This window comes from Bacillus rossius, chromosome 1 (genome assembly GCF_032445375.1).
Source record: "Bacillus rossius redtenbacheri isolate Brsri chromosome 1, Brsri_v3, whole genome shotgun sequence".
In the NCBI taxonomy this organism is placed as follows: Eukaryota; Metazoa; Arthropoda; class Insecta; order Phasmatodea; family Bacillidae; genus Bacillus; species Bacillus rossius.
Window position 1 is genome coordinate 164,146,928 of NC_086330.1, and position 17,546 is coordinate 164,164,473.

Sequence of the window (17,546 nt, forward strand, 5' to 3'; positions counted from 1 at the left end):
TGCTGTCGTCAGCAGAATTTAGCACATTCGCAGAAGTCAAAGTACTGGTCCTGGGATACAAAGATGTATTTGTCATACGGCCAACCATGCTTTAGGTTGGAGTGAAGCCTGTACAGCATCCAGACATCTTCACTGTTTGTCTTGCTAGAAGTGTTCCATTGATCGTGGAAGTAATAATAATTTCCCTACAAACGATACCGCTTTCAAGACGTCGCTGAAAGATAGCAGTGTGTGTGGCTGTGTAATCAGAGATCCCAGTCTGTGCATGTAGCACCGAAACTGTGTTATACAGTATTTAGTTAAATTTGTAGCTTTTGAACTCAATTCTTTACAGTTCATTTTTTTCTGAAATAAAGAAATTATGCTACTTTTGCGTAGCATAACTGGCTTCATACGCTACATGCTACAGCAACAACAAATTCTGCTACATGTAGCATAATTATGCTACGGTTGGCAACACTGCTTCCCTAAGCTTTCAAAAACAATCGATATCTGCTTCCACCATAGATGTAAACTCCACAGATACACGTGCGCTGGGTAATTATGATTTCGGATCGTATCCATCGATTTTACCAAGTATTACATGTAGTATTCTACTAACATACATCTATGATTTTACTGTGCCATCTTTGTTTTAAAGCCACGTGCACATGTAATATTTTCGTAGTTGTTCGTTAAGTGACAGGTTTTTTTTATCATTTAACGAAGTATGTGAAGTTATTATACAACGGCATTTTTATGTCAAGCTGAGGAAATTATTTCTAAATATGCCTAAGCCTAAAGTAACCCCTCAGGTCAGGGCCACGCAGTTCAAGTGTGACGGGTTTTATGTTACGGACAATATTCTCATGTGCAAGTTCTGTAATTGTCGGTTAGAACGTGAACGAATGGATACTTAAAAAAAACCTTTGGAAAGTGATCATCACAAGAAACAAAAACTTGGCAGTGTATGCAAGAGACAAGTATCACTTCAAGAGGCGCAAGAAATTTCTAAGAAGGCAAAAACTGAGAAAGAATATTTTGTGAAGAACACCACGGAGGCCTTCATTGCTGCTGGAATCCTTCTAGAAAAACTTGATCATCCCAGCTTACGGAACTGGCTAGCTGGTAACGTAACTGGAGGTGGAGATTTGCCTTGTGCCGACACATTGCAAAGGAAATATGTCCCTTTGATTGGTCAGAAAATGATGGAGGGAATCAAGGAAAACATCAGCAATAAAGACTTGGTAATATTGTGTGATGAAACCATGGACAAAAATGGAAACTGTGTGTTTAATATCCTTTTTGAAACACTGAAACCTTCATCAGCTCAAGATGTGTATTTGGCCTCCTCAGTTGTTTTGGATACGGCCAATTCAACCACATGCATAGCTGCCAACTTGTACGATTTTCCCGTACAATGTATGATTTTGCGCCCTAATGTACGATTGTACTATTGGTGTAAATTATAGTACGATTTCCAAGCTTTTTTCAATTTTTGTCTCATTTGGGTGATTTGTAACAGTAAATCTATACTGATGTCATACAATTACGGTATGGAACATGCGGTATCAAGATCGTACACAACAGAAGACGTTTAGTAGATAATAAAGAAAGCTCGTAATACTATATTTTCGGAACTAGCATACTCCATTTGTAGTAGTTATGCCATATTTTCACTACAGCGTACCGTAATATTCACTCATTGTACGAACGTAACCTTGAACGCCATTGGCAGTGGAAAATTTCCGTGTTTGCTACAGGCAGAAGCTACACCTACGCGTACGGGAATTGTTTGTTTTCAAGCATGCGCGGAAATTCGCGGTAAAAATGGCGAGTAAACAGAAAAAGAAATCTTATAACCAAGTATTTTTAGATTGTTATAGTAAAGAAATTCCGTGGGTTAGGCGTTCAAAAACTAGCGTCAATTATGCTTTCTGTGCTTATTGCTCGTGTGAAATAAATATTTCGCACGGGGGTAGAAATGACTTGAAAGTTCATGAAGGAACAGTGAAACACACAAGGAATGCTTCACTTGGAAGTTCAACCAACATTAGTAATTTTTTTAGTGTTCAAAGTGACGATTTTAGTGTTATTCGAGCAGAATGTTATTTCACATCATTTATTCTGGAACATAACCTGCCGGTGTCAGTAGCAGATCATGCTGGACCTTTGTTGAGAAAAATGTTTCCCCTGGAGCGAAGAATCTAAGAAATACAGTTGTGGACGCACCAAAACCACTGCAATAATTGCAGAAATGGCAAGTGAGCATCAAAATGTTACAGCAGGTATGTTGAAAAAAGTTCCATTTTCAATTGCTACAGATGGTAGCAATGATGATTCTAAGCTTTACCCAGTTGTAGTGACCTATTTTAGTAAGAAAGATTCTCAATCGAAATGGATTTGCTTGAAATTGTACCGTTAGAGGATGCTGCAATTGGGAAAAACATCGGGATAATGTTGCTCAACAGTTTAGAAAAGCATTCCATTCCTGTTAGAAATTGCATTGCCCTAGGTTCCGATAATGCATCGGTCATGATTGGCCACAAAAATGGTGTAGCCGCAGAACTTCAGCAACACCATGAAAATATTATTGTTTTGGGATGTGCATGCCATTTACTGCACTTAGCAGCAGAAAAGGGTTCCACAGAGCTTCATGTTCGTGTAGATGAAATCCTTGTTGATATTTACTACTATTTGCATAAAAGTGCTAAACGTAAAGAGCAGCTCAAGAATTTGCAAATCTTCTGTGACAAAAAATCAAAGAAATTCTTGAAACATGTCTCCACTAGGTGGCTATCCCTGGGAGAGTGTATCGGTAGGTTAATAGATTTGTGGCAACCCTTAATTTGGTTTTATAAAGAAGAAGTAGATAGTAAGCTTGAATGTCCAAAAGGTTCTTTACATTTGTACAAAATCCCTAAGAAGTTGCCAGGTAAAGTCGAAGAAAGTTCTTGCAGAGTTTCAGATGAAAACAGAAATGCAGGCTTGCGTTCAGGTGAAAGTTCCTTAAAAAGAACTTCAACTTCAGATAACTTTTGTTATGGCAAGAAGATCAAGCAGTCATGTGAACCAGAAGAGCAAAAAACCATTCCAATTTTGTCACGTCAAGAGAGAGTTTTCATGTTTCTCACTGATGACCTAAATAAAGCAGTTTGTTATTTTTTGTGGCATGTTATTTCTGTTTTTGATAAGACATGTTATCCTGCAATCTCAAACACCTCACATACATCTTCTTAGGGGATTGTTGACAGACGTGTTAAAAGAATTGCTTGTGAAATTTGTAAAACCTCATGTCATCAAGACAACACCAGTTCTTGATGTTCTGTACAATAGTGCTACAAACCAGAAGTCCGATGAAGACATAGTTGTGGGTTGCAATGCATCAAAAGTAGTGGCTGCATTGACACAGTCTGACAAATCTAAGTTTTACACATCAGTTCGGAATTAATTTAAACTCTCATGTGATTACATTATTTTGAAATTTCCCTTGAAAAATGAAATTTTAAAGCATGCTGAAGTGGTTAATGTGAAAAATATTGAGAGCTCATCATTTTCTTCAGTGAAGTATTTTGTGGACATGTTTCCTGCTGTTCTACTTATCAAGGATGGGGAGACACGTGAAGAGGCACTAGACATTCTTCAACAACAGTTTTGTTCTTTGCAGGTGGACAATGACATCCCACTGGATTCAGTGGAGAGAATAGACAAGTTGTGGTCTTACATAGGGAAAATAGGTAGTGGTGTTGGTGGTCTTAAGTATGACAGAGTTGCTCATGCAATGCTATCAGTGTTGGTTATTCCACATAGCAATGCTGAGTGTGAGAGGGTTTTTAGCAGCATTAAAATAAATAGGACCACTTTCAGAGCTTCAATGTCAGACAAGGTTTTAAACAGTATATTGTTGGCAAAACGTACTAACAGCATTTGTTATGAACAAGACTTCGATGAAACTTTTCTCAAGAAAGCTAAATCTGCCACACATGTATCCCTGCTGCAGAAAAAATAAATAACGTATTCAAGCACCATTATATGTACGTATCCAGTGACATGCACTTAGAATCATAAAAAAAAAGGTATGTTTCCAAAACCAAATTATTACTATATTGTTTTTTACAGTTTTTTCGTGAACATTATATGTGCAAAACAAAATAATTTTTGCCGTGCCTCTATTACATATATAAATTGCCTTTCAATGATTGTACTATAATTGTACTATTTTCTTTTGTAAATTGTACTAATTTCTTTTCTGTAAGGTTGGCAGGTATGCACATGCACTCAGGCGATACAGGTGCACTGTACTCTGGCATAAAACTTTTCAATGCACTCCCTCATAAACTAAAAGCAATCTCCCATTGCAACCCAAGACTATTTAAAGTTCTACTCAAAAACTATTTATTAGAAAATTCATTTTATACATTAAATGAATATTATAATAATGTTTAGAATAACTTATGATGATTTCTTTGTATATTGATGTATTTAATATTTTTGTTTTAATTAGTACTAATTTGATGTGATATTATGATTTAATTAATTTGATTGTTTGTATTGTTCATTTTTGTTGACTTTATTGACATGTTCTATATTCTTTTAAGAATCTGTTGAACGAATTTTGGAAATAAAATAAAAAAAAAAAAAATTCTGAACAAATATGATGTCAAGTTTGAAAACTGTATTGCGATTGTGACAGATTCAGCTCCATATATGAATAAGTGTGCTACTACTCTTCTTGGTGTTATTGGTGAACATTTGATCCATATACAATGTTGGGCACATAAAATAAATCATGTAGGCAACATATGGCAGCATACACTTAAGGAGTTGAACAAATTTGTCATAAATGTTAAAAGTGCATTCTTGAACACTAGAAAAAGGAGACATGCGTACCTGACCTTTTAAAGTGAAAGATATAAAGAAGACCCACAAGCAGTGAAATTGTTTCCTCTGCCAGTACCAACAAGTTGGAATTCTTGGTTTAAGGCAGTGGTGTACATTGACAAACATTTTGACGATGTAATTGCATTCATGAATGAAATGATTGATTGCAACAATTCAGGGTGAAAGACATAAATGACATGACTCAACATGAACTTCAGGAAGTCAGAGTTCAAGCTTGTTTTGTTGCTGAGAATTGTACAAAATTAACCAAGTTAATAGTCGGGACTTCATTCCCGACATCACACTTACTTCAGTGCAAGTTGGAAGACATTTGTACTAAGCTTGAGTTACTCAAAGATGGAATTTTCTCACATGCTACTAAACAGAAACTGTCTATTCTTCGAACTATGAAGCAAGCTGAGGTTGTAAATAAACTGAAAACAGATGCTCAACAAAGTGAAACTAAACTGAAAGCGTTGATGTCTTCGGATCCTGCCAGAAGCATTTTTCATGCTTGCAGTGGAATGCTACATCCAAGACATCTCGTAGGCCAGTCGAATGAAAAAGACATTACAACACTATTGCATAAACTGCCAACTTTCAAGGAATGTAGATTGGAACCATCATCTGTAATTGAAGGTTTAAGGGTCCTGAAGCGAATAACTGCAGAACAGCTGCAAGATCCAAATATCGAGTATGTTGATCTCTGTGAAATTCTCTGTTCTCTCAGAGCAGATTATCCTCAATTTTCAACGTTTGCACTCAAATTGCTGTGGCTGCCTGCATCCAATGCTGATTCTGAGAGGTCTTTCTCAACGTATTCTTGTATTGTTAGTGACCGGAGAAGACGACTTACACCAGAAAATGCAGAAATATACACAATGGTTTCTTACAACAAAGACTAAGTGACTTTGCTTTTGTTTTTCTTCAGATATTGTATCTCTTAATTTTGTTTTCAATGAGGCCAACTTAATATATTTTTTTTTGGCATCTTATTACACCTGTTTTTAATTTTAATATGTAAAGTTGCATGTGAATGTTAAAAAAACATTTTTATTGAGAATTTAATATAGCTTTCTTTTATTGTAAGTGTGCACTGTGTGACTAAAATTAATTTAATCTGTTCAATTAACTTATTTATACGTTTCAAAAAACTGTTACAAATATTTTAGACTTAAAACCACATAAAAAATCATAACAGCGAAATAAAACCGAAATGCTTAACCTTTAAAACGAAATGTGGTAAAAAATAAAACCATTTTTACGGAACTCTAGTTATCACTTAAATTCAATGTTTACATGCGAGCTCTAAAAGCGCGGGGTTGCTAAGGGTAATACTTGCTCATGCATCCCACGCCTCTTTGCCCGTGCGCACGAGGCACAGAACTGGCACGCAATCTTTGCATCAGTAATGTGCCTCTGTGAGACACTTTAAGCAGTGTCTACATACTGTAGAGTCCCGCTAATCCGGATTAGTTGGGAATGGACCCTGTCTGTACCACATAATGACTTGATCAAATGGAATTTCCCTTAAAATGCACATTATAAATGTTTTAGATGAATAAAACTATAAAAATCTATTTTTTTTTAAATATTTAAAATTTTTCCTGCAGCTCAATTTCAGTTTTAACTAGGTAATAACCTGTGGCTTTGCTCGTGCAATGTCAGGAATGCTGATGTCTTACCATTGAAAAAAAGTAGGTGTTTGATTCCAAACATTTTTTCTATAGAAACAGATAAAATAAATTGTCAGGCATATAAATGATTTGATTCATAACAAAATGTTTAAGATTGATATTTTGTAAAGTAGTTTTATGTTAGCTTTTTAAATTTTTAGTGTAAATTAAGGATCTGATATTATTTTCCAATTTAATATTTTCAAGGATATATTTTATCTTAATGAAATCACACCTTATTTTAAGAGACAGCCAATTTTAAAAAATGAAAAACATGCACCTATTTAGTTTTAAAGCTTATGCCATAGTTTATACTTACACTTTAATTTACTTTGGTTATAGCTATGCTTAAAATAATTAAACCTTTTTACAATTACCTACGTTATTTTTAATATATGTAATCATGTTTTTATTTGAAATGTAGATTACAGGTATTATGACCCCCCTTAAAATGAATATACTGGAAATGGGAACTCATCTTATATTGGCTGCACTTGGTTGTGAAAAAAATGTGGTTTTACTGTTATATCTCCGGCTCCCATTATTGTAGAAAGATAAAATGTATACCAGTTTTTAAGTCTGATCATAAGCTTTTAAACACAAATTATTTCATCAAAATTTGTCCAGTAGTTATTGTGCGATGCTCGAACAAAGAGACAGACACACTTCTGTTACAGTATTATAATAATATGTAGAGATGCTACCGTATATGTGGACCTAAGTTTTTAACCGAAGAAGTGTTAGGATCAACAAAGCCAAAACTTAAAATCTTTTCAGTTCGGATTACACGGATGTCTGGACGAGTGGGGTCTGGTTCAGCGAGACTTTACTGTAATTATAAGGTGGAGTTTTTCCTGCACGTAGCTGTCCTACTAACATAACTGTGTACCAAATTTTTTATAGCTAAAAAAAAGTGAAAACACACATTTTAGTTTTTTTTTACTGTTCAAATAATAAATGGCATAATACATGGAACAAAACTAAGATAGGAAAGTGCAGTGGCTCTTCCTTTTCGTAACCACTGATACTTTTAATAAATCTGGAATAATTTGTTAATGTTAGCAGCCCAGCTTGGTGGCCACTTTAAGTTGTTTTGTATTGTAGCAATACAATTTATTGCACCCATGAAAATTTAACAGTTTTAAAATTTTGGGTATAGCAGTACAGCTACAATTACCAATGGAGAACTTTATTTATTTATTTATTTATTAATTTTTTTAGTAGGTGGTTATTTATGGGTACTGAATAGTAAAAATTTTTTGTTATGTAGTTTGAGTGTTATATTTTCTGGAAATTCTTGGATATAAGTCATCTTTAAATAACTTGTCTATTTTATCAATACCATTTTATTCAACAGAAAACTTGGGGCTTAAAGTTTTTTATAATATGCTTGCAAGAAAGGAACCACCACAACAAACAAGTAAAAATCCCAGTATTAATGCATATTCATGACAATGGGCTTAAATATCGAGGGAAGGGGTAGGGAAGGGCCCACCCTTGGAATTAAAAAGCCTCTTGCTGTGGAGGGTCTGCTTACACTTGCATAGTCGTAACTGTGAAACGGGAATGATAATGTAATCTCGTGGGCTTTCCCCCGGGAAACGCTACAGAGTTCAATGCTGTATGTGCAACATTATTAATTTTTCTATGCACCGTGAAACACACCTCTTGTGTGGAATCAACTATTAATTCTTATGATAGTATTGTTAGCTGCACTGTATGGTCTTGAAACTTAATTTCAGTGAGAAATCGTTAAAAAAACTCGAGCTTACTTTGTAATGTGCTCCTGCTTAGTGTTGAAACACCCGTATAAATTTTCACTTATCATTAGTGAGAATGAATTTTCAAGACATTAATTCGGATTTTCTGGAACCATTTAGACTCTCTTACTCAATTTCCAATAGCTATCATGTGCAAAAACTTGGTATATATTAAGTCCTGCTTAAAGATGTGAACTTACACTGTAGAATTTTTTTCATGGTATTCATGTAAAATAAAGTATTTTTTTTTTACAAATCCTTCCTTGAATTAATTTACTGTCAAATCAGTATGTGATTACTTGGCTTGATGACAATCACCATGCAAAAATAACGAATAATTTTACAATTTTAGAGCCTATTTCATGATGCTATAAGCAGGTGATATTAAAACAATAAATGTTACATGCATAATGTATGCCTTTTTCATGTAAAGAAAATGCTGGTAGTGTAAAATAAAGGTTTTACAAACAGGATATGTTGTAAGCACAATTATAAACATATTACAGTGTTCTTTTGTACCTATTATTATTTAATACTTTACAAGCCAATATAATGCTAAATTAGAGAGAATTCATCTTTGGTCAATGTTCATAAATTTTGTGGTATGGTGTGGCCTGCAACTAATTTACCATATACTAAAATACTGTACCTAGATAGAACTTACTTAATGATTTGAGCCTGATTGGTGGTGTCATCTAAAATAGGTTATGAATAGGGGCATGCATTTTTCACAAAAATATTTCAAGACTAGCTGAAAGTTTTAACAGTAGCTTCGTCTGTGTTTCGTAATTGGGTGAGTTCTTTTCAGGTATATGTTTATTGTTACAACACCAATCACAGCTATTCTGTGCTGAAGTAAATGCGTCCTGAGTGGCTCAGTCAAATAAGGCAATGGATGGCTTCTCTCGCAGATGACTGCAATATTCATGGAAGAAACCTATGTGCAGTCTAATGGGCATTCAGATTTACAGTAAGTCCTCTATTTACGTCGTACCGATTTACGTCGTTTCGGATTAACGTCGCTAATGTTTGAGTACTCATGTTTCAATTTAAGTTGTCGCCGATTCACAATAACGTAGTTTACAATGACCGTAAATCTTTATTTTAACCAAAACACCGTATATAATTCGTTTATAATTCTTTGTTTCCTTTGGTAGTTAATTTATGCTATGTAGCGTAAGCTACACGTTTACCGCCTTATCTTATCATACATCATGAGGGACGCTTCCTGCTCTCCGCTGCTCTCCGTGCGGTGATGCAATACTACCAGCCTGCCCGCTCGGCCACCCACGTATCTCGCACGTAGAAGTGTTATCTACTTCCTGCAACGACACAGCATTTTCTCCTACCCCTTCCGGCCGACCTTGGGCCGTGGCCGGCCGGTGGCATGAAACATGGCTCATTTTGCGTCTTTTCTATTTACGTCGCGGTTTTCAGGAACGTAACCCCGACGTAAACCGAGGACTTACTGTATTTTCAAAAAATGCCTGCCCCTAGTTATGAATGAGAATGGAACTCACTGTGATCGCTAGATAAAGGCTCTTGTTTGATGACTTTGTCATCTTTACTGTCCTTATCTTTGTCACTTGAAGATGTCTTGTTGTCAGCTTCCTGTTTCGCTTTGCGCTGCAACTTCTTCATTTTAGCTCTTTGATTCTGGAACCAAACTTGTACTACTCGGACACTTAAACCCGTCTCTTTGGCTAAAGCTTCTCTCACCTAAAAAAAATAAAACATTTAATAATAAACAAGCATTAGCTGTAGGCCTAACTTAGTTTTAATCTCACACTTCCCACTGAATCCTCATCCCAAAGTAGGAAATTCATGTCTAATTTTGATTTTTTGAATCATGTATAATTTTTCCTTCAAATTAGTAGTAGGTGTATATTTACTATATGTTTGTCATACAGTTCTTTCAGTATTAAGTACAATACAAAAATTTAAACTTTTATGATGTCCCAATTTTGTAAAGATACTGTTAACTTTGCTCATTCCTTACCAATTTCAATGAAATTCTTTGATTAGAGATTTAAGTTTTTGTATATTTGAAAAAAAATTTTTTTTATAAAATTAGTACTTATCTTAAAGTAAATAAAAAGGGCTTTATTAAAAAAATGACAAAAAATTTACAAAATTACAAATTGTTCCTCTTATGCCATCAGACAGAGTCATTTAAAGGAAGTAATAATACTAAATTTATTTACTAAGCTAATTAAGTTAATAAGTATAATTAATAAGTAAAAACAGTACGTTGTTTCTGAGACATGTGCTTTTTAAAGTGATTTACTAGAGGTTGTAGTTTTAATTTTGGCATGTATGTTAGTTCTTGTTCTAATTTTTTTTATTTACTATTGAAAGTCGGCAAAACTCTATAATTGTAAAATCACATGTAATGCACATGAACATAAACTTACCCTTAAATTGTAATCCCACTAGGTTGGGTCTACTAGACGATATAATAGTTTGATGAAACCAATTAAATGAGTGATGTTCAGATAGTTCTTAAATTAATTATGTCTACTGGAGGCTGAAATTGTTCACTATTTTTTTATTGCAAAATATATAAAAAAAAAGGTGTACTCTTAACAAAACTGCTACAAGATTGATCAAAGTTTTACTAATAATTAATTTCGATGTTTGCTTTGGTAGGTAGCCCGTGTTTTTTAAAATTTTTCGTCATATTGCCATGTGAAAATATTAATTTTTTAATGCAATCTTCCCTTTTTGAAATTTTTAATAAATTAATTTTTGTAAATGTTTTTTGAATACTTAAATTTTACTAAATCCTGGATACAAAAAAAAAATAGTCACTGGTTAACTTCAAAAATAAAACATAATTGTAAACTGTTATGGTAACGTACCTTCCTACATGGCTTTGGGCTTATTTCGAAGGATGCTTTGAACTGTCTTCTTTGTGCTGATGTCAAGATGGTCCTTGGTCTCTTCGGGCCCCTTCTCCCATCTCGGGGTCGACTGTTTTCATCCAGCAGATCATCTGCCGGCAAATAGCACCATGCGAATGAAACATTTTGCATTTTTGTAATAAGAAATTACATGACTTCATATTTTAACACATATTTAGTAAAATACTCACTAGCACTATCTGAATAATTAATTTTTACTGTTCAGTTCACATAGGTATGTAAACAATTTATCTACCTTTATTACAGCGAAGTGACAATTTTGGATGCCTCAAGTCAAGCAGAGGAAGATATCAGAATTTAAGTCTCCTTGAAATTCCTTTACCTTTGTAGTCCACAACTCAAATACTGAGCACTAAAAAGTGAAGTTCACACAAAGTATAATCCCTGAAATATATCCTGGCTACACTGCAAGATTTTAGTAAATAATAATTATATATTCATGTATTTGGTATAAATTTTTAACATAAACATTATTGAATACTACAGTAGAATACAACTGGTTTATTTATATTAAAAAGAGTTCTTAAAATTTTAAATCCAGAAGAAAAAATATAATATAGGTTTGTAAAACTATAAGTACCTAGTCTACTGCACATTTTAGAAATTTATGGTTGGGATGCATTGATTCTAAAAATTTGGTAAATGCTGTTCTAATTGGTATAAGTTGTTCAAAATAAACTTTTTAAAATTTTTTTATGAAAATTAATCAAATTGTATATTACAGCTGAAACTTCCTAGGAAAATCACTCATAGAATTAAACACTGAAATCATCAAAACATAAAACCCACTTGTGTGCATCTGGAAATGTTGAGTCCTCTTTGACATTTGTTCTTGATGTATCTTACCCACGTGGTGAGGATTGCAGGATAATGTGCTCGGGTACCTCGCACACATACAGTGTGCAGAGCTTAGGGAAAATCCATGCAATTAGAAAACTGCTGAAAATAATAAACTACTGTCATTTTAAGAAAAATATTTACGAATACTCTGAGGGTGGAAGAGTAGTTTTGTTCTCGTATATATTGTTTAAACTCTACTTTTAGAAGAATGAAAATGACTAAAACATGTGTTTTCATAGTAATTTTTAGATATGAAACACTCATTAAGAGATTCTTGAAATAACTCAAGGGACTTGCATTACAACTGTATCTCCATTTCTCTGCCAAATGATGTAATAGTTACCTCACAAATCTCAAAGTTGCCCTATGCACGACGAGAAGACTGTGTGCCAGTTCCTAGACGACACCGTGCTGGAAGCACCAGCAAGCGTCGCACTTATTCTACCTCATTAACACGGATACACCCCTGACTAGGCATGCCCTCTAATCTCAACACCCTGACATGACTCAAACTATTGAGCAGTGAGCTGGTACCCTAGTAGTTTGGAACAGATTATAAACTTGACCGATCCTTCACCTTAAGCCTCTGTGCATAACTATTTGATCTAAAAACATGCAAAAGGAAACATGCATGAAATGTTTAGTTTTTTTGAATCCTGTATGTGATAGTATTGCAATTGGTGCCTGTAGGGGTGTTAAGTTAAACTGGGTAAAGTAGTATTTGAGATTCGTGGATTATATCCTAGGTAGGTAATGCTTTTGTGATGAGGATGAGATGCATCAGTGCACAGCCTACTTCATTCTGGTTTCGAGCAATCGCTGCTATGAACTGCATGTATACCGGAGCACAAAATAAAAATGTTGCTGCACATGATGCCAACTTTTGAGATTAGTATTTTTTATAAATGGTTTACATTGTATCGAAGGAAGTTTATGGTGGCTATTTCATTGCTCTTTGCAAAAAAATGTTAATAATAGCATTGCCAATTGGGAAGCCTTCTTTTCACAGACGAGAGAGCCAAACGCCCGATCGTGCATCTTCCAGTTTTTTTTTGTTCATTGTAACTCATGATAACTAATGGTCAATTAGGTTAAGTTAGCTACATTATAAATACTTTAAAACATTGTGGACGGTTGATTTGGTTAGGATAGATAAATTAAAGATACTGTGAAATCATGTAAACAGTTTCCTAGCCCTGGATATCTACATATTAAAAAGTTATTTGCTAAGCAACCATAAAATGATTTTACAGTATTTTTAATGTAGCTATACTTACCTAATATAACCAACCATCTACAATGTTTTAAAGTATTTATAATGTAGCTAACCTATCCTAATCGACCGCAAAATTTAATGCCACACCGGTTTATACAATGAGATAGAACGGAAACAAAAAGCGAGCATGAACTTCGGGTGTGGCTCTCTCGTCTGTGAAATGAAGGCTTCCCTTGCCAATTACTGATCAGCCATACATACACAAATGTTTTGAGTGTGTTCCTGGGTGTACTCTTAAGATTACATCTTCTATTTTGATGGGTACCTTCATTTTGTACTCTCTCGTATCTAAATTGTCTACTATTTTGTATTCCTTTTTTATACATTTATTTAATGTTTCACCTCAATTTTTTTTTCACTTGGAAAATGACTAATAAATAGAATTTCCTGAATTATTGTCATGAAAGTGAATGAAGTTATGAAAAAGAGTTAGAAAGGTGAGAATAAGTGTGTAGGTACCATTATAAAAAATGTACCTAATTGCAAAAATTTGATGCTAGCAGAACCCGGCAGATGTCCTGCCAGATGTATATTTTGTATGTAATCTAGAATCTTTAAAGTGTTTGAATGGTATTTCATTTTAAATTCACCCACCAATTACTAATGAGAGTCACAATCACTATTTGTGATTATTTAGGATTAAGGACAGTAAATATCACAATATACCAATTTTCATGGTGATTGGTTAAACGTTTTAGAAGTTGATGCGTTGCAGCGCCATCTAGGGGAAAGTTAGAAAGAATGGACAGTATAATAACCTTCTCCATTAAAAAACACTTGATGTGCCAATTTTCATGATGATTAGTCAAACGGTGTTGAGTTTTATCAATGTCATACATACCAACATCCTATTATATAGCTATATATGTGTGTATGTGTGTGTGTATAAATATATAATATATAAGTTGCCTGGAATATTTAGATATATGGATGAAGAAATTTAATCAGTTCCAAATTTTTCAGTGGATAGAATTACAAAAATTAATTCAGTGGAGTGGTAACGAGAAGTATGTGGGGTTAAAGGAAGAAAAATGTGTCAACATTCAGAAATCATTCCTGATAAATTAGTTTTCAAATTAAAAAAAGTTTGGTAAAGGAAACGGAAGCAGATGAGTAGTTAGTTGAACGGTTCTTCATCATCCATGAAGTGGGTGAACTTTGTTGGCAAGAAGCAGGTAACATGTGGTGCATGCGCAGGGTCATCGAGGGGCAAAAAATTCTTTTTCGAGCTTCCTATTATTGTATATATAACTTTAGAAACCTCACAGTTAAAAAAAGTTGTGAGGACTATAAACATCACTGTGGCCATAACTGTTGTACGTGATCTGTACGTATTGCATTACTTGTAGGGTTTCCTATGTATTTGTTGTCCTATTAGAGTAAAGCAGGGATGGTTCTAGGGAAGAGGGGTAGGTGATGCAACTTGCCTCAGGGTAGCTGGGTTAGAGGGAGTGTAGGACCAATTTTTTTCTAGAGTAATTACTAAAATTTGAAATAAAAGATGAATAGAAAAAATAATGGTATTTTAGGTATATAGTAATATTTCAATTTTACTCATTTATCAATAATCTAGTTCTTGATGGAAATTTAGGGCAACAGTGGAAAAAGAAAAAACCATTATATACTTAAGATAAACGCATGTAATCTGAAATATGAGAACACGAACAATGGCCAACATACTTAAACAAAAGAGAAACAAAATATTGAAGTGAATAAAGGTATTGACCTCAATCAATATATCCAAAGAGGTTGTTCATATAAGTACACTTTCCAACAGTTCTCAATAAAGTGGGTGGACAGTGTATCGTGGCAGGTTATTCATTGTTAGGAGGGAGGGGAGCGGGAGTGCCAATCACAATTTCTGCCTCGAGCGAAGGAAAGCCTAGATACGTCCCTGCAGTGAACCCAAGCATTAACACTTGCAAACTGACTTTGACGATTACTAAGGAATATCTAATTTTAATTTTTATTGACTTTTTTTGGTAATAATCTTGTGTTATTAATATATTAGTGTATAGTTACTTTACAGTAATTATTAAAAGTAAAATAAAATTTATTACATAGCCATAAAGTATCATGTACACTAGAATTTAGTTACACCTTAACCTACACATTCAAGGTTTTTTTAAACTCCATGTTTTATTGAGATATATATTGTACACTTTAGTGGATAAATAGGCTGAAAGAGTTTAAGAAATGGGTGCATGTACTTATGTGCGCACGTTAGAAATTATACTTACTTGACATATCATTAATAAAAATCTAACTTTAAATTTGCATGTAAATAATTCATAGAAATAAAGTAAGTTAAAAATATGATTGTTAAAGTATAAATACTACCAAATTAAAAATTTAATTTAAATAGTTATGTGTATAAAATTAATTATTTAATTTAGTAAAATAATCTAGATCAATTTTAATTAATAATGAAAGTCAATAAATATGCTGAATGTTTATTCTTATAAGTTAATTTTAAATATTTAAAAATAATAACTTAATAATTTATAATGCAAATAAATTACACATCAGAACATAAACTCTCTTATATAAATACCCTTGAAAACGTTTATTCACATTAATTTTTTTTTTTTTAGTTTTATGGACCAGTATTCAATATCAGTAAAGAATATGATTTAAAAGCACATATATAATTTTTATTTGTATGTAGCCTTTTTTTGTCCTGTCAATTTTTGTTGCATGATGCTGCACCTAAAAAAAGTGGACCTTTAAAAAACTGGGGGCCCGGGTGTTTGTCTCGCTCACCCGACGGGCTGGCCTGCTGCAGCAGGTACATCTCCTTCTCGAAGTCGTGGCGGCAGAAGAGCTGGCCCGCGCGCAGCACGAACTGCTCGCCCTTCTGCAGCGGCTGGCAGCACGCGGCGCACGCGAAGCACTGCAGGTGGAACACGTGCGCCTGCGCGCGCATCACCATCTCGTGCGGCAGGAGGCGGTCCCCGCAGCGCGAGCACTTCACGCCGAACTTCCTGCGCGCACACGTCACATTGCTCTGGACACTGTATGTCTCAGAGAAAACCTCAAGACAATAAATATGTGAGCGAGTCTTTCAGTACTCGCCAGAGATGTGTAACATCTAAACTCGGTAACGAGCGCACTGACGTGGACACGAAATCGAACGTAGAATTCTCTAAAATGACTTCGAGCGTGATGAACCACATTTCTCGAAGCGAATCGCACGTAGTTTCCGCACCCGCCGCTAGAATTCGCTGCCGGAGCAGCTACGCCACGATTGGATTATTTGATTAGCAGACCGAAATTTTAAACTATACCTACTATGAAACGGCTCCGATAAAAGCAAAAATGACTTGAAAAAAAGAAAAAAAGAAGCAAGTTTCGGGTTTGAAAATGATTTACGACAAGGAATTATAATAAAATACTGCCCATCTGGTTAAAATTCACTTAACAGTTAGTAGGCTACTATGAAGTTCCCCTTTTTCTTTGTAAATTTTGTTTGGCGCCACCCGGCACAGACGGAAGCACATTCAAGAAATTACTTCCACCAAATGCCATATACCACGAGCTAAGATGTTACACATAAAAAAATAAAGATGATTACACAAACACACAGAAAACAAGCCAAACTACATAATGCTAAATGCATAAACATAATAGATAATTAGAACAATATCATAGCGCAGTGCTCTGACAACTATGAGACAGTTACAAGAAAACAGTAAAAACAAACAAAGAACAGCTTGAATACAGCGACGCACAGACGAACCAAGTGCTAGAACACGATTCTTAAGTTGGAATCCAGTGTAGTTTATACGAAGATCCAGTTACAGTGTAAACGTTTTATAAGTCACTCAATTTAACGACAAACTCCTTAAAACGTCGAAATTGCTTGACTTTGGTTTGTTTACCTAGTTTTCTATACAATAATACACTCTGTATAGCGTCACGCTCACTCTATTCAACAACAATACGGCATTATAAATCTTTAAGCAGTACTTTCTAAGTTGTCGAAGTTGATAAGAACTGAAGCTGTGTAGGATATGTTCTTTTGTTAGCTGTTTTGTTGTTGTATTATGTAGTACGTGTTTACTTAGACTGACGTACCGGAGATTCTAAGAAATGTTGTCTTTTGTTTTTGTATGATGAACTTGCACATGTTTACCTCGGTCACTAAACTTTTGTCAAGTTGTTACACTTTATCGTTATCGCAGTTGCTTACAGACTTTCGAACTGTAAA

General features: G+C 34.5%; 1 protein-coding gene across 1 annotated transcript in view; it reads right to left on the bottom strand.

The window, feature by feature from the left end:
* Window positions 1-17,546, bottom strand: part of LOC134538742 (LIM homeobox transcription factor 1-beta) — a 42,053-nt gene that overhangs the window by 6,221 nt on the left and 18,286 nt on the right. Inside the window, exons 3-6 of the mRNA XM_063380253.1 lie at window positions 16,100-16,320; window positions 13,352-13,354; window positions 11,158-11,291; window positions 9,817-10,015 (exon numbers count right to left, since the gene is read on the bottom strand). Coding sequence (XP_063236323.1) covers window positions 9,817-10,015; window positions 11,158-11,291; window positions 13,352-13,354; window positions 16,100-16,320 — 557 coding nt within the window. The remainder of the gene's footprint in view (window positions 1-9,816; window positions 10,016-11,157; window positions 11,292-13,351; window positions 13,355-16,099; window positions 16,321-17,546) is intronic.